The 22,782-nt window shown below is 52.6% G+C and overlaps 3 protein-coding genes across 4 annotated transcripts in view; 2 read left to right on the forward strand and 1 right to left on the reverse strand.

Annotated features, from left to right (window-relative positions):
* The first annotated feature begins 207 nt into the window (after positions 1–207).
* On the forward strand, positions 208–5,769 carry SBK3 (SH3 domain binding kinase family member 3). Its single transcript, XM_019627849.1, has 4 exons — positions 208–798; positions 1,356–1,506; positions 2,022–2,224; positions 3,766–5,769. The coding sequence occupies exons 1-4, from the start codon at positions 754–756 to the stop codon at positions 4,450–4,452; spliced, it is 1,086 nt and encodes a 361-aa protein (XP_019483394.1). The 5' UTR covers positions 208–753; the 3' UTR covers positions 4,453–5,769.
* Positions 5,770–6,373: 604 nt separating this feature from the next.
* SBK2 (SH3 domain binding kinase family member 2) lies at positions 6,374–11,038 on the forward strand. Of its 2 annotated transcripts, none has more exons than XM_019627868.1 (4): positions 6,374–6,480; positions 7,234–7,500; positions 9,252–9,454; positions 9,820–11,038. In XM_019627868.1, exons 2-4 carry the CDS (start codon positions 7,236–7,238, stop codon positions 10,384–10,386), a joined length of 1,035 nt encoding a protein of 344 aa, XP_019483413.1. In that variant the 5' UTR covers positions 6,374–6,480; positions 7,234–7,235; the 3' UTR covers positions 10,387–11,038. The 2 variants fall into 2 exon arrangements, with proteins under 2 accessions (XP_019483413.1, XP_019483414.1); XM_019627869.1 differs by having other exon boundaries at positions 6,390–6,444.
* Positions 11,039–16,989: 5,951 nt separating this feature from the next.
* The window catches only part of SSC5D (scavenger receptor cysteine rich family member with 5 domains), a 22,794-nt gene continuing 17,001 nt past the window's right edge, over positions 16,990–22,782 (reverse strand). The window contains exons 14-15 of the mRNA XM_019627855.1: positions 21,623–21,772; positions 16,990–18,586 (exon numbers count right to left, since the gene is read on the reverse strand). Of these exons, the coding sequence (XP_019483400.1) occupies positions 17,238–18,586; positions 21,623–21,772 (1,499 nt within the window). The 3' untranslated portion in view covers positions 16,990–17,237. The remainder of the gene's footprint in view (positions 18,587–21,622; positions 21,773–22,782) is intronic.

Below are 22,782 nucleotides of genomic sequence, written 5' to 3' on the forward strand. Positions count from 1 at the left end.
CTGGGGGTTCACAATATGTTTTGTCCCCTCTGTTCTGGGACCAGAGCCCAGACACCAAGCTGGTCTAAGTTTGGAAGGGGGAGGGAGGGGGCAGCAGGTCAGAGGGGGTGAGGGAGGGGTGTGTGGGGGGGACGGGATGTCTCTGAGCTGTCACACACACCCCTGTCCCAGGCCCAGAAAAAGGGAGGGACAAAAGGCTCCGAGAGAGTCACGAACAAAGACAGGAGGAGTGAGACCGAGAGACACTGGGGAGAGGAGGCCAGAGGAAAGCCAGGAGAAAAGAAAACAGGGGAATAGAGAAGGGGGGAGGGGGAAAGCAGAGGGGAGATATCCTGAATCACAGACAGTGGCAACAACAGTTAGAACAGTGTGGGGACAAGAGAGAGGGACCCGGGACTAACAGAGACAGTACAGGGAGACCCACCCTAGAGACCTGAGAGCTAAAACAAGGCAAGACAGAGACAGGGAGGGAGGTGGGGAGGTCAGGGAGGAGAAGAAGGGTAAGAGGAAAAAGAAATCAACAGGATAATACAGAGCAGGACAGAGACCTGGAGAGTGAAAGAGGAGTCAGGTAGGAAAAGTCAGAGAAATCTTTTGACCTAGAGAGACACAGGGAGACCGAGGCACACCCTCTCAGATGAGCTCCTAGACCTTGGACCCGTGGGGTACAGTGGGCTCGAGTGGGCCGGTTGCCTTTTGGGGAGTCAAGAAAAGAGGGAGCCCAAGGGTCAGCTGACACCAGGCAACTCTGAGATGGAACTCAGGGATCCCGAGAACCACGAGGATGGGGACTCAGAGGTGAGAGATGGGACACAAGGGAGGAAGAAGAACAGAGAAAAAGACAATGCAGAGATAAATAGAGATGGAGATGGAGCGGGGCAGGAAGCAGAAGCAGAGGGACAGAGAGAAAGAAACAAAAAAGACACAGGGAACCAGAGATTTCAGAGACCCAGAATAATGTAAACTCGAAGACACACAGCAAGACCAAGGTCCCAGAGAAATGGACTCAGAAACAAAGAACAGGAAGCACAGGGAGAGAGGGTGGAGAAAGAGATGGGTGGAGTTGGGGGTTGTGTGGGCTGAGGACGCAGCCCCAGTTGAGGCTGGGGGCTTCTGGTGGCTCCCACAGATGACAGTGGGTGAGGGATCTGAGACAATCACCCCCAACCCTGCCAGGAAACAAAAACAGGTGACCTGAGGCTGCGTGAGTCATTGTGACTCAGCCTCCTTTCTAGAGACAGTGACCCCCACCTCCCGAACCCCCCTGTCAGCCCTGGAGTTGGCCTCCAATCTCCCCTGATGCTCTCAGTGGGTCCCAGACTCACCCCCTCCCCACCTCTGTTCCTCTCCTGCAGGAGGACACAGCCACGGCTCTCCAACGGCTCGTGGAGCTGACGGCCACCAGGATGACCCTGGTGAGGAATCTGCGTGTCCAGTATCGCCTTATCCGAAAGCTCGGCTCGGGCTCCTACGGCCGAGTGCTCCTTGCCCGGCCTCGCCAAGGGGGTGAGTTTGGCCACCAAAGGGTGGACACCAGGACTTCCCCAGAGTAGGGTTCTCAGAAGCCACCAAGAGAGAGAGCATCCCAGGAGGAGCTGATGGGGACTCTTCTCAGTGGGGGTTCTGTGAATGTTTAGAGCTCTGTGATCTGAGAATCAGGGCCCACTCAGAGAGGGTAAGAGACTTACTTGCCTGAGGTCACAAAAGGCAGAAGCACAACTTGGATTGGAACCCAAGTCACCACAACCCCTACTTTATGCAAGAGGAAACTGAGGCCCAGAGAGGTTAAGGCAGTTGTTCAAGGCCACTCAGCAGTCTGAGGCAAAGCAGAAAGAGGGAAGGTCTCCTACAACCCCACTCCACAGATGGAGAAACTGGAAGCACAGAGGTCAGACACCATGCTTTGCCCCTCCGGTTTTACCCGAGACATCTGAGGCTCAGAGAGGTTAAGTGGCTTGCCTAAGGCCCCACAGCAAGATCAAAGCACCCTGAGTTCCCTTCTGCATCCATCTCCCTGGCAGGTCCAGCTGTGGCTCTGAAGGTCCTACGTCAGGACTCGGTCCTGAGAACCACCTTCCTGCGAGAGTTCTGTGTGGGCCGCTGTGTCTCATCACATCCAGGCCTGCTCCAGACCCTGGCGGGACCCCTGCAGACCCCCCGACATTTCGCCTTCGCCCAGGACTATGCACCCTGTGGGGATCTCAGTGGGATGCTGCAGGAACGGGTGAGGCAGGCTGGGACAAAACTTGGGACTGCTTATCCCAGATCCAACTCTGTCCCAAACCCCATTTCTACCTCCAACCCTGACCCCCAGATCAGTGCCCAACCTAGGTCCGCCCTGAGCCCCCACACAATCTCCTTATTTCTCATCCTCAATGCACTCCATGTCTGACCCTGAGCCTATGCCATCCAACCACCCAAATGAACTTGGATGCACAGGGAGTTGGGGTTGGGATGGAGGGTGGGTCAGGTCTGATGAAGGTGGTGAGGAGGAGACAGAGTTGGGATTCTGGCGAGCAATGGAATTGGGGTGTGGGTGTGAGTGGACTGGGTGGGTTACTTTAGGGCTGATTGTAGATTGGTGATGGGTGTGGAAAAGAGCATGATGGGGTTGCAGAGTGAGGCAGAGATGGCTGAGAATATGGACACTCGTAGATTGACTTGGAGATGGGCTGTAATGAGGTTCCCTTTAAAAAGGATACCAGGGGCCAGCCGAGTGGCTCATATGGTTAAGAGCTTGCTCAAGAGTGTGAGCTCTGAGTAACAGGGTCGCTGGTTTGATTCCCGGCCCAAGCTGAGCTGCCAACAAGTGGCAGGATGGCTCGGATAAAAAAATTAAAAAATAAATTAAAAGTGATACCAGGTCAGACTGAATCCATGAGATTCTAGGAGGATTTGAGTTTGAAGATCAGGGTGAGGCCATCCTTGGGGCTAGGCTTTGGATTTGAGATAGGGTTGGGGATAAATGAAAGGAAGGAAGGAAGGAAGGAAGGAAGGAAGGAAGGAAGGAAGGAAGGAAGGAAGGAAGGAAAAATGATGGAAGGATGGAAGGAAGGAAAAGAGGATGATGAATGGGAAGAAGGTAGGATGAAAGGAAGGAAGGACAGAAGGATGGATGGATGGATGGATGGATGGATGGATGGATGAAATCAAGGAGGGGGAAATGGATGGATTTGGGATAGTACATAATTGAATAAATTATTGGGTTGCTAACTGGCTGGTGAAAGGAATGTTGAGTGGAAACACTGTAAAGTAGGCTGTTGGGTGGATGACTGCTTGATGGACAGGTTGCTGGCTGGCTGCCTGGCTAGCTGGAAGGACAGACCTATCAATCTCCTGGTGAAGTAAACTGCAAAAGTTACCACAAGGTCTGACTTAGAGATGGGATGAGATCTAAATTAGTCTGGGACTAAGACTAGGATTAAGCATGGGTTTTGGGCTCTCGTTGGAGCAGGTCCAAGTTTAGAGGCGATAAATAAGAAATGTAAGGAGTGGTCTTGAATAGTAGGGTTAGGACAAAGTTTGATGGAAACTAAAAGAGCTTCTGGTTAGATTTGGGGTCCCACTGAGGAGAACGTTGGGGGATTGATCTGGGGATATACGTGGTTTGGGGACATTGTGGAGAAGGTACTGGGGGGGGACATTGAAGGGACATTAGAGGTAGTCACTGGTCTGGGGTTCTGGATTCTTGAACCCCAAGAAGCAAAATAAAGAAGGAACCCCTGACAAGGCCCCCTGACCTTCACCTTCTCTCCTGAACCCCAGGGCCTCCCTGAACTGCTGGTTAAGCGGGTGCTGGCCCAGCTAGCTGGAGCCCTGGACTTCCTTCACAGCCGGGGGCTGGTCCATGCAGATGTGAAGCCAGACAATGTGCTGGTCTTCGATACTGCCTGCAGCCGTGTGGCCCTAGGAGACCTGGGTCTGACCCGGCCCGAGGGCAGTCCAACTCCTGCCCCCCCAGGGCCACTGCCTTCTGTCCCTCCTGAGCTCTGTCTCCTGCTGCCACCTGATACCCTGCCCCTGCGACCATCCTTGGACTCCTGGGGCCTGGGTGTGCTTCTCTTCTGTGCTGCCATGGCCTGTTTCCCCTGGGATGTGGCCCTGGCCCCTGACCCTGAGTTCGAGGCCTTTGCTGGCTGGATGACCACCAAGCCCCAGCCACCTCAACCACCACCCCCTTGGGACCATTTTGCACCCCCAGCTCTGGCATTGCTGCAAGGGCTTCTAGACCTGGATCCAGAGATGAGAAGCCCCCCACTGGCTGTCCTGGACTTTCTGGGGGATGACTGGGGGTTGGAGGGGAACAGAGGGGTACCTGAGGACTTGGGGGGTATGTCCAGTGAGGATGAGGAAGAGGAAGAGAGGGGATCAAGCCTGGAAGAGTGGACAGAGGAGGAGGAGGAGGATGACAAAGACAGTGGGAAGATGGGGACAGATGGGGGAACTCCCTGACCAGGTGACTCAGACAGGTGGCCAGAGCCTGGGCCAAAGGCCCCTCCCCCAGCCACCACGGCCACCTGGATGGAGAGACAGCTGCTCCCAGGGACAACAGAGACGGAACACATTGCATCTCTCCCTACTAAAGGCCAGATTTGGTTGCACAATTCCCCTCCCAACTGAGGACCTGCGAGCAGGACCCTCGTCCCCTCCTCCCTCAAACCTAGGAGCTTAGGCCCCTAGCACCTCCTCCCTCAGATCAAGTGGTCCAGGACTTCCCTCCCCTCCTTCTTCAAGGAACCTTCCTTTTCTCCTGTCCTGAATGTGTCTGCTTGCGGGAAGGTGCTGTTTCCCCACCAGACACTTTTCTGCCTTGTGGGGACATGTTGGATAAGGGGACATGGAGTTCTGATGAGGTCACTCCTCTCCTCTAAGACCTTGGGTGACTCCCACTGTCCATGGCACCAAATCTGGGCTTTCATGATCTGACACCATGGAAACCTCACCCTCTGCCTTTTCCATGTCCCTGGGCTCTGGGTGACACTGAGGGAGCCACTCATCCTTCCTAGACCTAAATCTGCACGCACACGCAGGCACACGCACTTTCCTGCCAGCATACGTTTGCACATCCTCTGTCCCCCAGAAGGCCCTCCCTCTGCCCAGCTCAGTACCTCCAGAGGTGGCCCTGCTCTGCCTGCCCCACCCCGCCTGGAACTTTTATCCGACTGATCATGTCTCTATCTTCTTCGGGCTACCTCTCAGGAACTCCAGGACAGATTTGCTATATCTTTTCAGCTTCTGCCCCCATGGGCAAGCACCTTATACCTGCCCAGACAGCACAGAGCACGTGATGGGTGATCAGCTGGCCCCAACGACTCTCAGACGGCCTGTGCTCAGGGACACACAGGTTTGCTTGAATCTCATTTCCCCGGGCAGCATCCAACACGGCACTCCTGCCTCCCGTTGGTGACACCCCACCAACAAGCCCAGGGCCGCATGACATGAGTCCCAGCGCCCACAGGGTCCAGCTCAGGAACTGTGCTCCATCCTGGGACTCTGTCCTGCATGATTTCTAGATATTTTAAAAAGTAGTTTCACTAAATGCAGCGTGGTGTCCTGGGTTGAACCCTGGGACAGAAAAAGATTGTTGGTGGCAGCACTGGTGAAATGGAAAGTCTAAGGTTTGATAGTGAATTTCTGAGCTTGGACAAAGGCACGCTGGCTGTGAGATATCACCTGGTGGAAACCTGGGTGAGGGAACACGGGAGCTCTCAGCATACAATCTTTGCAACTGTTCTGTAAATCTAAAATTTTTCCAAAATAAAAGTTGATTTTAAAAGAATTCAGTGAGTTCACATCTGCCATCTCACTATAAACCTGAGGGGTGGGTTCGGCCCTCCAGACCCACAGTCTCCTCCCTCAGACCGGGGGTCCCTGCCTAACTTCTGCCCCACTTCCAAGTCTGCAGACTCAGAACACAGACCCCCGCCCTTCTCTCTCTCCCCTCAGGCCCCTCTTTTCCCAGTTGCTCCACCACCTGCTTCCCCTCAGCCCCAAGTCTGAGATCATCTCTCACTGCATCGTTCTGGAATCTCGTTTTCTCATCCTTGCCCCAACAGGACCCCAGTGTCTCATCCCCTGGACACCCCTCACCGAACACTTGTGTCTGACCTGTCAATGGAGCATTGATGGGGCAGCTGGGTGGGGGTCAAGGCCGGGGAGCAAAAGAGAAATGATTTCCTCCTCTACAGGGGGCCTGGACTCCTTAGTATGAGGGAGGAGGGACTGGGTTTCCTGGGCCTGAGGGAGGAGTCACTGGGCTCCCCGGGTCTGGGACATTTGTCTGGTCACAGCCAATTCTGGGAGTCAACACACGATGTCGCTCCATCCCTAGTGGAGTGGAGGGGGCGGGGTCTTGCTCCTGGGCAGGCCTCTGCTGGCATGGGCTCTAAGTGCCGGGCACTGACCACAGCGGGCAGTCGAAGGGTCAGGCAAGCCTTGGAGAAGGTAAGGTCTGGAGGTCGGAGCCCAGGTCAGGAAGAGGTAAGAGTTAATGGGTCTGAGGTGGGCGGCAACTGGGAGTGCAGCTGGGCAGATGGCCAGAGCCCTGGGTCTCTCAGGGGAGCAGAAGATAGACCTGAAGGCTGTAGAGTGGTCGAGTGTTAGGGACACAGAGTCTGGGGGTCCCAAGATGTGTAGATTTATAAGGTTGCAAGAGAAGAGGAGTCTGGGGGCCCCAACTCCTGGGTCTGAGGTAGGAGGGGCTGGGGGTTCACTGGCCCTTCCCATTGTGACTCGGTCTCCCTCTTCATTAGAGGCATCTGAGGATTGGGAAACCAGTTGCACATTGGGATGAGGTCAAGCTTGAGGTCACAGATGTCCCTCACCCCCACCCTCACATCCATGCGCCAGCCGAAGGCCCAAGGGTGAAAGATGAACCCGATAACTCGAGACACCCCCATCTTGTTTCCAAAGCAAACAGACTTAGGCCCTGGGGCGGGGGAGTGGGGTGGGGATGAGTAGCCTCTGTCTCCTAAGCACAAACAGGTGCTCTCTACCCCCCGGGGCCGGGGAGGGCAGGGCTTCACACAGCAGGACCTGGGGGATATCTGGGTTCCAGAAGGGAGGAAGCACTTGGGAGCAGTCCCCAAGCTCTTCAAAGGCCAGGGGTCCAAATCTTACAGCCCCATCGCCTCCTCCCTCAGACCCAGGAGTCCTGGCCCCTAGCCCTCTTCCTTAGGGCCGCAGATCTGGTGGGCCCAGGCTCTGGGTCATCCTCTGTCCTCGGCCTTGCAGACATGCCAGGCAAACAGTCAGATGAGGAACAGGTGGAGGGGGCTGCTGAGAACGGGTCTGCTGAGAACGGAGCTGATGAGGACCTAGGGGGCCTCACGTTGGAGGAGCTGCAGCAGGGCCAGGAGGCAGCCCTTGCACTGGAGGACATGATGGCCCTGAGTGCCCAGACCCTGGTCCGAGCCGAGGTGGATGAGCTCTACCAGCAAGTGCGTCCCTTGGGCCAGGGCCGCTTCGGCCGGGTCCTGCTGGTCACCCACCGTCAGAAAGGTAGCGGGGCCTGGGGACATCAGCAGGGGTGCAGGGGGGCTGTGGCATGGGCCAGGCTGGGAGCCTGGAGACCTGACAAGTCTTGCCTCTGCCCTTCAGGCTGTGTATCCTTGGGCACTCCCCACCGTTCTGTGAGCCTCAGTCTCCTTTGAAAACATGGTGACGATTCTTTCTCTGTGGTTCTCTGAGCAAATGTCCATGGTTGTAGTTTCCAGGCACAACGGGGAACAGAGAGGTCTCCCCTCCATGGCCCTCATATGTGGCAGGCTTAGTGGTCACCATGGGGTTGGTTTGGAGCCAGGCTGACTGCACAGTGCACAGTGGGTGTGCAGGACGCACACCATAGCCCCAATCTGATGTCTTTCTAGCAAATGTGCACACATCCTGTGTCTTTCCTACAAAACAGGAATATTGTGGCTAGAACTTGGAGTCACTGTCAGTCAAGACTCACCTTCCGAGTTTCCCTGGGGGCTCAGCCTATTCAATGGTGCTGGGGACACAGGGAGGAGTGGAAGTCAGCCCTGACTTCAAGGAGCTGCTCCCGGCATGAAAGAGGACAGTGTGTTAGTCAGCTGGGGCCGGCATAAGAAGGTCCCATAGAAGGGGCAGCTTAAACAACACAAATCTGTTCTCTCACAGTCCTGGCCCCTGGAAGTCCAAGATCAAGGTGTCTATCAGAAGAGTCATTGTCTCCTGAGGCCTCACTCCTTGGCGCGTAGACGGCTGTCTTGTCCATGTCCTCACAGGGTCCTCCCTGTGTGCGGGTCTGTGTCCTGCTCTCTTCTCAGGATACCAGCCAGATTGGACTAGGGACCGCCCTCCTGATCCCATTTTACCTCTTTCAAGGCCGTATCTTCAAACATAGTCATATTCAGCGATATCGGGGGTGAGGAGTTCAACATATGAATTTGAGGGGACACGATTCAGCCAGAACAAAGACAAAGACAACCAAGGCCTGGGTCACCAGAGATCTTGGAGGCAGGAGCAATAACGGGGGACAGGGGCTTATAAAGGAGGCCTCGTCAGCTGGTGCTTCATTCAACATACCTCTTGAGGCCCCTGGATGCCACCCCTGAGCTGGGCAGACACCACGAAGGTGTCTCTGTCCTCTAGATGCACAGATGGACAGAGATCACTAGAACAGAAGGTGGCATGTGTCATGCTGGGTCATGTAGATGCTACCAGCTGCTGCATCCAGCTGGGGAGTGAGTGGAAGGAGATGGTCAGCATTTTAGGTGTGGGGATGACTGTCCTGCCTCACACATGGCCTCCTGAGGGGCGAGGTCTCACCTTGGCGGGTGGTGATTATAAAACTGAAGAGACCAGTGGTCCTGTCTCTGGGAGCTTACATCCTTGCAAGTTATTATTAGGATGGCATTCCTAATAATTCCTCATGGCATCTAATACCCAGTGCAGTGCACATTTTCCCCAATGGCCTCAGATGCAGCTTTTGGGCGTGGGTTTGCTGGACCGAGGGGCCACACTAGGTCACTGGGGGCTGAGTTCAGCTTTCATGGTATCATCTGCTTGAAGAGAGCAGAGCAGGGACTCACTCAGTGCCATTATCGTTAGCTGTTATTGTTGCTACCAACGGTGTGTTGTGGTGACCATGTTGTGCTTAGGATGGGCTTAATTAATAAGGAAGCAGGAGCCCGAGGGGGTGGACGTGGCATATGGGAAAGAGTACGAGCTGGGAGCCAGCAAAGGTGACCCCAGACTCTTGCTCCCATGCCTGTCCCTGCCGCCCCCAGGCACACTCCTGGCACTAAAGCAGCTCCCAAAGGCCTCCACTTCCCTCCGTGGCTTCCTGTATGAGTTCTGCGTGGGCCTCTCGCTGGGTGCGCACGAGGCTGTGGTGGCAGCCTACGGCATTGGCATCGAGTCTGCCGACTCCTACAGCTTCCTGACAGAGCCTGTCCTGCATGGTGACCTTATCGCCTTCATCCAACCGAAGGTGGGTAAACAGCTCCCCGCTGGGTCTTGCAGGAATGTCCCTGAACAGCCTGGGCCTCAGAGGTCACGCTCACTGTGCCAGGCCTCACCAGGCTTCACACGTCACCCCCAGGGTCCCTTCATTGGGCCCACAGGTCTCATGGGATTGCTAGTCCTCTGTCAAATTCACTTACACCACAGAGCCAACACTACACCTTCTGAGATTTGCCAGCCCTCATGAGGTCACACTGGGCCTCTCCAGGCCTCACCGGGGCCAACCTTTTGAGGCCCTTCACTCCCCTGGACCTGTTCCCTGGGTGTGGAGCAGCTGTATCACCTGAGGCTTCTTGGCTGGGGGCAGTGGGCCCTGACACGTCTCCCCCTCAGGTGGGCCTCCCGCAGTCAGCAGCTCAGCGCTGTGCAGCCCAGCTGGCCTCTGCCCTGGAGCACATTCACTCCCATGGCCTGGTGTACCGCGACCTCAAGCCTGAGAACGTGCTGGTGTGTGATCCGGCCTACCGGCGGATCAAGCTGACCGACTTCGGCCACACACGGCCCCGCGGGACCCTGCTCCGCCTGACCGGGCCGCCCATCCCCTACACAGCCCCTGAGCTCTGTGCCCCGCCGCCCCTCCCTGAGGGCCTGCCCATCCAGCCTGCCCTGGATGCGTGGGCACTGGGGGTCCTGCTGTTCTGCCTTCTCACGGGTTATTTCCCTTGGGACCAGCCCCTGGCTGACACCGACCCCTTCTACGAGGACTTCCTCATCTGGCAGGGCTCCGGCCAGCCCCAGGACCGGCCTCAGCCCTGGGTTGGCCTGACGCCAGTGGCAGACGCTCTCCTGTGGGGGCTGCTGGACCCCCAGCCCCGAAGGAGGAGCCCCGTGAGCTCTATCCAGGGCTACCTGGGGCAACCCTGGAGGCAGCGGGAGGGGGAGGTTGAAGAGGAGGACTAGGAGGCTGGAGAATGAGAAGGGCCTGGGCATAGGGAGACTCTGAAAGAATCCGGGTCATACATCCCGATGTCTGGGTGTTCATGTGGTGGCTTTTGTCTTCTCTTTTGTCTGTTTTCATCTGTCTCATTACTTTCCTCTTTCTGTCTTCCTTATCTCCCTCCCTTGCCCTGTGGGGTCTCTGGGGCTGCTATGTTTCTACCCACACCTGTCTCCATCTTCCCCAGGACCTTTGCACTTGCTGTCCCCACCCTCTCTGTGAACCTGACATGCTTACAGCTCACCCCTCCGAAGGCCTGGCACCCCCACCCCGGCTCTCCACTGTGACACTCATAGCTGCACGATGTACTCACAGTGTTTGTTCTGAGTGCCCAGCTGGAGTGGGAGCCCCTGGACTGAAGGGGTCTGGCCTGTCCTGCTCTCTGATGCATCCTGCGCAGCTGGGGCAATCCTGGCCATGGCAGGTGGGCAGTAAAGGCTGTTTCATAACAGACCACTGTGGCTTTGCACTGCCCCCTCCACAGCCCTGTCCTCCTCCCCTCATCTCTCTCTCCTCTCTCCCTGGGTTCCACTCACCCCCACATGCTGGGCAATGCCCTCGTGATAAAGTGTTCTCTTTCCTCTCACCCCAATCGCTCCCTGCAAATAAAGTCCACCTGGCACTTAGGTCTCCGTCATGCTGTTGGTCTGTCAGCTTGGGAAAGGGAAGGATGGTGGGTGTGCGTGTGCACTGGACAGCATGCTGTGCAGGAGGGAGACAGAAAGAGGGAGACAGAGAGGGAGAGACACAGAGATGGAGAGACGGAGAGAGACAGAGCAAGGGAGAGAGACTGAGAGGGAGAGAGGGAAGAAGGGAGAGAGAGAGAAAGAGGGAGAAAGACAGAGACAGAGAAAGGGAGAGAGACAGAGACAGAAAGAATGGCAGAAAACTGTCCCACAGTGTGGCTGGGTGAGAGGCTGGCTCTGGGTGTGCGTTTGTGGGTTTGTGGGTATGCCTGGGAGAAAGTGTAGCTGCTTATGTTGGGATTATCTGGGCCTATTTCTGCACGTCCGTGTGTGTGAGCAGGAGAGGTATTAAAGAGAGTATGAAAGTGGCTGGCTGTTTGTGGACAGGGAGCTAGACTGGAGCATGTATTTCTGTGTATTTGCGTGTCCAAGAGCCTCTGAGCCTGTGTGTGTGCAAGTCATGACATGAACGTGTGTGTCCTCGAGGGGACAGAATGGAAGCTTGAGTGCATCTCATTCTGTGTGGACATTGGATCCGTGTCTGTGTGTCCACAAGGATTTGAGTGTGCATGTGTGTGTGTGTAGCAAGGGGAGAAAAGTCACATGGGCACGCGCCACTGCCAGTCACAAGCTGGGCCTCTGCCCCTTCACACCTTCCCCTTCTCAGCCCAGCCCCTTCTTGGCAGCTGACCTGTTTGCAAACACTCCGTCTTCCTCTCTGTGCCCTCCTTGGCTGCCAGCCCAGTACAAGGCTACAACTAGAGCTGGATCATATGTCTCTGTCCCTGGCCCCTGCACACACACCCCAGTGCCCCTGCTGTGGCTGCCTTGGTGTTGTAGGGTGTGTGTGTGTGACAGCATGTGTGGAGTGACCGCAAGGGTCCTCCGAATCTACATTCAATCCAGAGAACTGGGGACTCGGGCCCCTGTCCTGGGCAATCCAGGTGAGCTTCCTGGAGTAGGGGGTCACTGGAGGGTGCATTGTGGGGGAACATGATCAGGACCTCTTACTGCCTTGTTCATGAATCTGAAATAGCCCAAGCAATTAGGCCAAGAATGTGTCCCAGAAAATCTGGAGGCGCCGCTGGGCAAGGGCAAGAGGGGAGTGGAGAAGAGCAGGGGTGGTGGTGGCTGTAGATAGTGTTAATTGGTGGCAGCAGCTGAGGATTAACTGGGAGGTGACAATGACCCAGTGATGGCCCCCAGTGGCAGGGGAGGAGGACTGAAAGTCCCAGGAAGTCCCTGGAAGGGGCGGGACAATGCTGATTGAATATTAATTGATACCTAATAATAATGGTGACATTTAATGCTAACGAAGCAGCTCTTCCTCAAGCAGCCCCCTGGAGGGTGGGTGGCATCTGCTTGGTCCCTCAGAGCCACCCCAGGTCACGGGTCACGGGTGGGCAGTGACAGTTGACCCAGGGTGTCAGCCTGCTCTCATGGCAAGTCAAGGAAGAGGCAGCACTCGAACCCGGACTGGCTCCTGTCCAGGGCCCATGCTCTTAAACCACAGGGGTGTTTTGCTGCCATCAGTGGGTGCCAGGGACTGGGGGTGTGAGTGTGTGAGGGTGTGTTACCATAGGTGTGAGTGTGTCCGTGTATGTGTGTGACAGTGTGACTCAGGTGTAAGAGTACGACTGTGTGAGCATGAGTGTGAGTGTGAGTGTGGGACTGTGACTGAGAGAGTAAGAGTGAGCATGAATGTGTGTAAGAGTATGAGTATGAGAGTGTATAACTATGAGCATGAATGTGTGGGTGCATGTGAGAATGTTACCACGTGTGTAATAGTGTCAGTGCGAGTGTATGAATGGGAGAGTGTGAATATGGAGTGTGAGTATGCATTGTGAGTGTGAAGATGTGAGAGTATGTGAATGTGGGTATGTGATGGAAGTAAGTTTGAGGCAGTGTGTGCGTATATATAGGGGTGACTGTGAGTGTAGGCGAGCAAGTTGTGTGAGCATGTGTCTGTGTGTTGGTGAGGTGGTCATGGCTTCCTTGGAGGAGACTAGAGTTGGGGCATCTAAATGAAGACAGCAAAGGAGGCTGAAAAAGCCTTCAGATTCACCAAATGACCATAATCAAAAGACAGACCATGACGTGTGGTGGTGAGGACATGGACAAGTTGGAACCCTGGTGCGTTACAGCCACTGGGGAGGACAGTCTGCAGTTTCACTACGTGTTAAACATAGAATTACATGTGGCCTTGCAATTCTTCTCCTAGGTATCTACCCACAGGAAATGAAAACATGCATATACACACACATTTGTAGCAACATCATTCATAATAGCTAAAACATGGAATCAACCCAAATGTCCATCAACAGGCTAATAGATAAATGAAATGTGGTCCGTCCATACAATGGAATATTACTCACCCATAAAAAAGAAGAAAGCACTGACGCATCCTGCATCATGAACGAAACTCGAAAACATCTCAAAGGGAAGGAAGCCCATCACAGAAGCTGATCTGTAGCAGGAATCCATTTATAGGAAATGTCCAGAATAGGCAAATCCATAGAGACAAATTAGTAATTGTCAGGGGTGGAGCCGTGGGGGGGGGAGTGGGGATGACTGCTAATGAGTACAGGTTTCCTTTTGGGGGGCGGTGAAGGTGATAGAAAAGTTCTAAAATTAGATTATGGTGAGTGTTGCACAATTCTTTAAGAACCATTGAATTGTACGTGTAAAAAGGGTGAATCTTATGGCATGCAAATTTCACTTCAATGAGGCTGCTAAAAAACAGGTGTTTCCAAATCTCTCGTGCTATGACTTTGATCAGGTCTCTTTTCTTCACTGAACCTCTGAATTGCCATTAAAAAGAAAAGAAAAAAAGATGCCTGCCTTCCTAACAGCTCTGAATTCGGGACCTATTCACCATGAACTAACTCCTTCAACCCAGGACCCATTCACCTGGGCCAGTGATTCCTGGGAATTCTGGGCTCCCCACAGCTGGGGAACCCCACACTTGCTGGCAGGACCAGTCGCAAAATTTGTGGGTGTCCATTGTTAAAAAACAACAGGAAAAACGTTTTCTCCTTCTCCTCATAGTGCCTGCCTGAGGGCAGAAGGCTAGGAATCTCGCCACCAGAACCCACCAGAAAGCTGCGCTTTACATGAGCCCAGGCTCCAGGCTCCCATCACACATTTCACTGGCCGTTGACTTCACTTACAAAACACAAAATCAAAAATCCTGAAGAACATCTGGGCAGCTACTGTAAAGTATTAAATCTGCAAAAGCACCCAGCTCACAGCCTGCTTGCGGAAAAGCCTTTACCAAGTACCCAGAAGGGCAGCCAGCCTTGCAAGGCCTCTGTAAACACTATCTTTTTTGGTCATTCATTTTCAGGTCGGTCTAGTACACAGCCTTGCAAGTGACATGAGGAGCATTTCTCAGACCTGACTAGCAGCCCATGAATTGCCCCCCGCCCCATCTTGTTCAAAGGCAGAACCTGATCCAGTAGGTCTGGGATGACACCTGAAATTCTGCTTTTCATACCAACTCCTGGGTGAGGCCCATGCTTCTCTGGTCCCTGGGCGATGCTTCAGGTGCAAGGAACTGTGAGAATACAGTTTCAGAGTACTGATCTCACATCTTAGCTAAACTCTTAGTAACACAAACCATTGGTCCACTCAATTCCTCAGGGTTTTCTATGGCCTGTGGGAAATTACAGATCTGTGTCTTCCTTTCCACCCTTAATCTGATTAAGGAAGTCCCCTCTGCTCCTACTTTGCTAAGCATGTGTGTGTGTGTGTGTGTGTGCGTGTGTGTGTGTGTGTGTGTGTGTGTGTGTAAACTGAATTTTTTTCTGCATCAGTTGAGCTTGCTAGGCCTCTGAAGCTACTGTTATCAGCTTGTTGCAAGCTGGCAGGCACTGGATCGGACTCAGCTGTCCCAGGGGAGGTGTCCAGGATCAGGGCCAACAGTATGTGGGGGGTGGCCACCCATCCTGGCCTTGGGCCCTGGGGCCAGATGTTTGGGCTTAGCTGCCTGGCCAAATAGGGATAGAGTGACCAGATAATTAAGTATCCGCTTCTTCAGGGCTGGTGGAAGGTGACAGGGGGTGGAGGGACCTTGGGCCAGAGTGCCTGACAACACCCCCAATCCTGGCTTGCAGAAAGGGGCCAGGGGCTGGGTCCTCTGGAATGACCCAGAGCTGGGGTTCACCTGCTCCCTTCTGGAAATGGGAAAGAAGTCTTTTTACTTCCAAGCTGCGGCATCATCCTCTGAGCCCCTGACTCCCCAGATGGCAAGAGGAATGCAGGCAGAAGCCGTTCCCTCAGTCCTCCCCACATCACCCATCAGCAGTTATTTAAGTCTTGGGCTTAATGAAGACTGGGGAACAGGGATTCTCTGCATACTCCTTTGCCTGTTAGTGGAGGCAGACAGTCCATCTATCAGGACCCCCAGACATTATCCCTCCCCCGACAGCAAGTAACTGGACCCTGCTGGCCTTTGCAGAACTGAGGGGGTGCCAGCTCCCTGACCTTCCAGGACCTGTGAGCCAGGCTGACTGGAGAAAGAAGGAAGAATGGTTTCCTGCCTGAGGCTGCAGGAGCCAGGATTGGAGTTGGGGGGGTCTTCCAAGACAGCCCCCAGTTTACAAGCTGAAGCCCAAAGGGGGGTAGGGGCCTTCCCAGATAGAGGCCATCACAGAAGTCCTAACCTGGAACCCCAAGCCAAAGTCAAAGCAGGGGAATCTGCATTGTGTTATTCTGGGTTTTAGTTCCTGGTCTGCTGTGTAGCCTGAGGCAAGAAGCTCGCCCTCTCTGAACCTCAGCGTTCTTCTGAAATGGGAATCAAGTCCCTCCCTCCAAAGGGCTGTGGTGAGAATGGGCAGTATTAAGAGCCTACAATGTGTCAGGCACAGAGAGCACAGCAGAGAGTGGTCGTGATCACGCTGGTTAACTAAGCACATGGTACATGCTGAGCTCTGTCCTTCTCCACACTAACTCATCCAATCTACACAACAACCCAAGAGGCCAGGACTAGTACTATCCCCATTGTACAGGGGGGAAGCTGAGGCTCAGAGAAAGGAAAGGAACTGCCAGAGTCCTACAGCCAGGACATGGCCTTGAACCCAGGATTATTGGACTTGGGCATGTGCTATCTTATGAGCAAGGGCCCTGGGTCAGACCAGCACCAGTGTTCTCTGAGTGACCTGGGGCACCTGCCTTGAGCTGTGAAATGGGGATAAATATAATAATACTATCACATAATAAGTGCTTACTAAGAGCCAGCCCTGCGCTGAGCGCTCTCTCACATGTATTAATTCATCAGTTCATCATCACAGCAAACCTATGATTGATTACCCCTTTATAATCAGGAAACTCAGACCAAGAAGTTAAGTAACTGACTCAGGTTCATGCCCACAAGGGCTCAAACTCGGGCTCCCAAGCTCACCATTCTCTGCTGAGCTATGAGAACAGTACCCTCCTCAGCAGGTGTTCATGAAGATAAAATGACATCACTCATGCAAAGTCCTGCAAACAGACAGAGCCTGACCCATAGGAAGTACCCAATGAATATTAGTCATTATCGTTATTATTATGCACTCATGCATTCAACAGATATTTATGGGGTGTGCATTCTGTGTCAGGCTCTAAGAGCTGGGCATACATCTGTGAGCAAGACAAAGATTCTTGCCCTCATGGGGCTTCATCATCGCTGTCATCACCACTACCGTGATCATTACCACCATGATCCTCTTCATGACCGCCGTCTCCATCATTGCCACCATGATCATCTTCATCACCATCATCTTCATCGTCACCATCATGTTCATCACCATCACCTTCATTACCATCATCACCACCATGATCTTCATCACCATCATCTCCATCATCACAATCATGTGTCACCATCACCACCATCATCCTCACTATCATCATCTTCACTATCAGAATCACCATCATCATCATGCTCATCACCATTACCACCATCACCCTCACTGCCTTGCACAGTGCCTGTGGTATTCACAAACAGATCAACCTTGTAATTCCATCTCTCCAGGGTTCCTCTAGTCCCCCAGAAATGTCATCCATATCTTGTATTTAATTCAATACTTTGGTTTTTATTTTTTTTTTTTTTTGGTTAGGAGTGTCGTAAGCCCCTCAAGTCCCAGATAGGGTCACACATCTCCCCTCAGAGGCCTCTCTTCCTCCTCCGGGGTGGTGGTGGTTGGTTCAGATGTGCTGGGGGGCCAGGCCACCTCTGCCAGTTTCTTCATAACCTCACCCAGTTGCCCCAGACCCTGGGCAGCCTCTACCATCTGGGTCAGTCTCAGTTCCAGGGTTTGGCGCTCCTGCTGGTCCCGCTCCAGGGCCTGTGTCAGCCTCTGCAGCTGGCTACCCACATCCCTCACAGCGGCCACCAGCTCTATCAGGGCAGGCGGCTCGCAAGCCATGACCCTTACAGGTGGCATTGGGGCCACACATGGGCCTAGGGAGCCTGGGCCTTGATCAGGGTTTGGCCCTAGAGTGAGGTGGTCAGGAGGAGGTTGATCCAAGGGGTGGGCCATGGGGGACAGGGAAAGGTTAGGACTCAAAATAGGGTCAGAGGCTGAGTGTGGGGTCTGGATAGGTAGAGGAGTTAGTGTGGGGTTCTGGCTTCTGGGTGGTTTTAAGTCCTCAATGGATGATGTGTCCATGCTTGGGGCTGGAGAGGGCCTGGAGGGGCTGGACTCTGAGGCTGGAGAGGGCTCTCGGCTTGACATCTTGGATGTGGAGGGGTGAGGGGCCCCCATGAATGTAAACCAGGAGTGCGGGCTGGGCTTCACTGTTGGGGCCGAAGTGGGAAAGGGAAGTTCCGTTCCGAAGGAAGTTAGAAGGGACTTGGTGGTAATCACAGGGGTTGAGGTTGGGTCAGGAGTCATGGTGGGGTGAGTAGTGGCGGGGGGTTGAGGGGTCGTAGTGGGGTGAGAGGTCATGGATGGGTGAGGGGTTGTGGTTGAGAGAGGGGTTGTGGTGGGGTGAGAGGTCATGGTGGAGGGAGGGGTGGTAGTGGGGTGGGGGCTTGTGGAGGGGTCTGGGGGTCTGGAAGGTCCTGGGACTGTAATGGGGTATGGAGTTGTGTCCCAACCTGGGGTTGTGTCAGATTCTGGGGTCAGCTCTGAGGTAGGAGAAAGGCGGGTCACCACTGCCGGTGCAGAAGGGTCAGAGGTCAGTTCTTTGGGCAAGGTGGGTGGTGGGGTGGGTGAAAGCTCAGGGGTCAGCGCTGGAACCACGGTGGCACCAGAAGTGGACAAAGTAAGGCCAGGAGTCGTCAAGGTGAGGTCAGAGTTCTTCCTGGAGGCTGGGTTTGGGCTGGATGGCAAAGTGTCAGGAGAGTGAGAGGTCACCTCTGTCGAAGGTGTATCAGAGATGAGCAGTGGCGCTGAGTCGGAGGTCAGCGGCGGGCCTGGGGAAGAGGAAGGGGGCATTGTCCTGGCCGCTGTGGGCCGCAGCAGCCGGCGTTCGGGCCCTGGTTTCCTCCCAGAACCTGGAGGAGGAAAGATGGACAGACGGCTGAGGTCACCCTGCTCTGACCACTCCATGTCCCACCCCGCCCCAGGGATGGGCCGACCAATGGGAAGGCACAGAGCCTTGTGTATGTCATGTGTCGCTGGCAGATTTCACCCCACCCTAGTGCCCCACCTCCCCGCTTCCTCCGATGTCTCCAGGCGCCACCTGGCGTTCTTGGCTGTGGGGGGATGCGGGCATGCGCAGGCTGGGAGGGGTGGGAGATGTGGAGGAGGGGTATGGGATGCGGAGGGGGTGGAAATGTCGGGGGGATGCAGGATGGTGGGGGGAATGGAGAGGGTGGAAGTGTAAGGGGATGGGGCAGAGGAGAGTGGGGATGTGGAGGGGTACAGGAGATGCGGGAGGGGGCGGTGTAGAAGGATAGAGGGGGATGAAGGGGGACAAAGAGGGCAGGGGTATGAGAGATGCTAGGGATGTCAGAAGGTGCAGAAGCATGAGGCAGGTGCAGGAGGGTTCGGAAAGGTAATCTCAGTAATCAAGATCAGTATTCTTATACCATATTTTTAAATAATCAAAGTGCATGCAAAAGATCCATGATGAGCAAAAAGTCAAAATTTCAACCCAAAACAGGTCCTGGAAGAGCTGAGGTTAGGGGGAGTCCGATGAGGTAGGTCAGATCCTGTCTTTAATTAAAATTTTGATATTTATTTTAGTTCACCATGGATTATTTTTGCATTCATTTTTATTTAAAAAACTATTGTATTAAGATTTTATTAGGGCCGGCCGAGTGGCTCAGTTGGTTTAAGAGCTCACGCAAGAATGCGAGCTCTGAGCAACAGCGGTTCGATGCTCGGCCTGAGCTGAGTTGCCGCTGAGAGGATGGCTCAGCTAAAAAAAAAATATATTTTCTTTATCTTGACTACTGAGGGTTTGGATATCCCCTGAAATTTTGGGCCCAGGTACAGTGAGAAGCCTCATCCTCTTTCTGGCCCTGCTTCCAGGTCAGTGCGAATTTTAACCCCTTTTTACAGATGACGGGAATCTGGCCAAGAGGGTGAGTAATTTGCAGAAGGTCACACACATACACAGTTGAAATGTTGCCTAGACAAGATTTCAATCCGGTCCTTTGCACCCATAGTATCACTTTCTCAGTGATGGGAATGCTCTGTGCTGTCCCAAATGGGATCCATTGGTCACATGTGACTACCAGGCACTTGAAGTGTGGCTGGTTCCACTAAGGAACTGAATGTTTCCTTTTTCCCACTTTTGATTCATTGAAATTTAAATTACCACCTGTGCTGGTTGTTCTAGAGAATTGCGCTTGTTCCTTGTGGGGTCTTTGAGGCACATCCTGTCCCCCTAACATCTGTATTCAGGGTTGAGTATGGGTCTTGGCCTCCAGCCGGGCTGCCTGGGTTTAAACCCCAGCTTCTCACTCCCTAGCTGAGTGACCGTGGACAAGTTACTTAACTGCCTTTAATCTCAGTTTCTTCTCCATGTATAAACCATGGAGGACCCACAAACCTTCCTTGTAAAATTTTCATGAGGATTCGGGGAGATCATGTGTGCGCAGAGCACTTAGCACGATGCCTGCCACATAATAAGCACTCTTGTAATTATTAATATTGTCATAGTCATTGACGTCTCTGTCTCAATTTTGTCTCATCTATGAAATGGGCACAATTATAGCACCTGCATGACAAGGCTCATGTGGGTTTTATGAGGATTAAAGGAGTAATACATAGAAAGTGCTTAGAATAGTGCCTGACACGTGGCATATTGCTCAATAAATAGAAACTGTTTTGGGTTATTCTTTTAAGAATCTCAGCTTACTTAAATATTGTCAGAGCTCAGATACCTAGAGTTTTCAGACCCAAGGTACAGAGAGCTAAGCTAATCACATTCCTCTGTGCATTGTCACCAACAGTTTCCTCTCGTTTTATTTTAACTTTTCTCCTCTTACCCTCAATCTCCATCCCCTTCACCTTCTCCCATATGGACTTCCATGAATATACTTGACAAGTCTCTAAACATATGTGTGTCCTTATACAATAAAGAATGCATATATGTATTTATATTAATATATAAGCGTATGGTTATTTTTATGTTTGTGCTTTTAATTTTTGCAAATAACATTCTGCAGGAAATATTCTGTTTCTTTGTCCCCCAAGGTTATGTTGTTAACACTGATCCATATTGCTGTGTATACAGCTAGTCATTGCATTAGCTATTGCATAGAATTCCACCATGTGCACCTATCACATTTCTCTTATCCATTCCCCTTCTGTTGGACATTTAGCTTGCTTCCAACTCCCTGATATCACAGCGTTCCAAACAACATTCTCAGGTATGTTCCTTTGGAAGCCTGTGTAAGAATTTCTCTGACATAGCAGGATTGCTGAGTACAATTTATAATCATATTTAATTTCACTAAATACTGCTAGGTTGTTTTTTATTGAATAGCTATATCCAGTGGGGATGCCCGTCTCCCCACATCCTTACCCACATTCGGTATTATCTAACTTTCCATTTTTTTTCATGCTCATCATTGTTTTAATTTGAATTTTCTGATTCCTCATGAGTGCAAGCATTTTTACATATACTACTCATTTGCCATGTGGGCTTCCGCTTCTGTGAATAACCTGTTCATTACTTTTGCCCATTTCCTTAGGGTTTCCTATCATTTGTCAGGGTGACTTGCATAGTACAGGTTAGGGATTCTTAACCTTGGCACTGTTGGCATTTGAGGCTGGATGATTTTTTGTTGGGGGGCTGTCCTATGCATTGTAGGCTGTGTAACAACATTCTTGGCCTCCACCCACTAGGTGCCAGTAGCCTCCCTACTCCCAGTCATGACAATCCAAACCGCCTTCAGAGACTGCCAATAGCCCCAGTTGAGGACCCACTGGTGTAGATAATAACCCTTTATTTTAGGATATATTTCTCTCGGGTCTTTCTAGGGTAAGAGTTGGGACACCATTAGGGAATTTGTAGTCCATCTCTCTACGCCACCACACAAATATCCTGGTCCCCCTGCCTCAGCCACATGCCTCACCTGTTTCTTCACAGACCCTTGGAGCTGGAGAGGGATGGCCTGTGCTCCTGGTGGTGCCAGTGGTAACAGTGGGTCCAGGTATGTCTGCAGTGGGGGTCCCCTTGGCCAGGGCCCCTCCTGAAGCTGTGTCCTCATAACCGTCCTCATCACCTTGAGAGATACAGGGAGAGCTGAGTGTCACTTCCCCTTGATTTTTTTCCCCAGAAAAAAACAACTTTATTACCGAACTATCTGGAACATTTCTATAATATTATTTTTCCTATATGTTTTGGATGAATACACTTGGATAACCTCTACATAACAATTTTATGCAACAAAAATTTATAATATATATTATATACATACCCTTTTATATAGTCAGAACAGAATGATAGCTCAGTCTTCTAGTTTGGTTGATCAAAAAACTTATAACAATAGCTTTGTTGAGCTATAACTCACATACCTTACAATTCACCTACTTAAAGTACACAATTCTGTGGGTTTGTGTACCTTCACAAGGCTGTGCAACCATACAGTCCATGTGCTCACCTTCCTTCACAATTGCCCCTGCCCACCTCTCCAACATCAGCTCACCACACCTCCTTCTACACAATGTTCTGCTCACATCAGACCCTTAACCTTGAGGTACTCACATCCAGCCCTCCACACCTCTGAGCCTTTGCCCATGCTGTCACCCCTCCTGGAATTCCCTTCCCCTCTGTTTTCTACCCAAGTGAGCCCATTAAGTCATTTTCCTACTCCACACACAAAATCAGGCAGAAGAACGGTGTCCGAGACACCAGGTGTGTTTGTCATGGTCACTTTGAGCTCTGTGGCTACCCAGACCAACTTCAGAAATTCCTAGCTCTGTCATTACATGCTAATGACAAGGGTCAGTTGTCACCCCAACGCCCGGTGCGGCGGACCCCACAGTCAGGCCTTCATATATATTATTAACCGTTCCTAATGAAATACTTTCCCATGCCTGTTAAATACTGTAAGAGGATAACTATAAAATCCTACCCGTTGGCTATACTCACTAGGAATTTAAAAACCATTAGTGGTACTATTAATTTAAAAATGAAAAATGGAGGGCCGGCCGAGTGGCGCGATGGTTAAGAACTCGCTTGGGATGCCAGAGGGCCCCGGTTCGGATCCCACATATGAGGGCCAGTGACACT

The sequence above is a fragment of the Hipposideros armiger genome, unplaced genomic scaffold, assembly GCF_001890085.2.
Source record: "Hipposideros armiger isolate ML-2016 unplaced genomic scaffold, ASM189008v1 scaffold_742, whole genome shotgun sequence".
NCBI classification, from domain to species: domain Eukaryota; kingdom Metazoa; phylum Chordata; class Mammalia; order Chiroptera; family Hipposideridae; genus Hipposideros; species Hipposideros armiger.

What these genes read in the sequence shown, in the direction of transcription:
- SBK3 (XM_019627849.1), top strand. Translation starts at nt 754, where the DNA reads ATGGAACTCAGGGATCCCGAGAACCACGAGGATGGGGACTCAGAG. An exon ending in ACGAGGATGGGGACTCAGAG is followed by an intron (nt 799 to 1,355) that starts GTGAGAGATGGG and finishes CCTCTCCTGCAG; the next exon opens with GAGGACACAGCCACGGCTCT. An exon ending in GTGGGATGCTGCAGGAACGG is followed by an intron (nt 2,225 to 3,765) that starts GTGAGGCAGGCT and finishes CCTGAACCCCAG; the next exon opens with GGCCTCCCTGAACTGCTGGT.
- SBK2 (XM_019627868.1), top strand. Translation starts at nt 7,236, where the DNA reads ATGCCAGGCAAACAGTCAGATGAGGAACAGGTGGAGGGGGCTGCTGAG. An exon ending in GGTCACCCACCGTCAGAAAG is followed by an intron (nt 7,501 to 9,251) that starts GTAGCGGGGCCT and finishes TGCCGCCCCCAG; the next exon opens with GCACACTCCTGGCACTAAAG. An exon ending in TCGCCTTCATCCAACCGAAG is followed by an intron (nt 9,455 to 9,819) that starts GTGGGTAAACAG and finishes TCTCCCCCTCAG; the next exon opens with GTGGGCCTCCCGCAGTCAGC.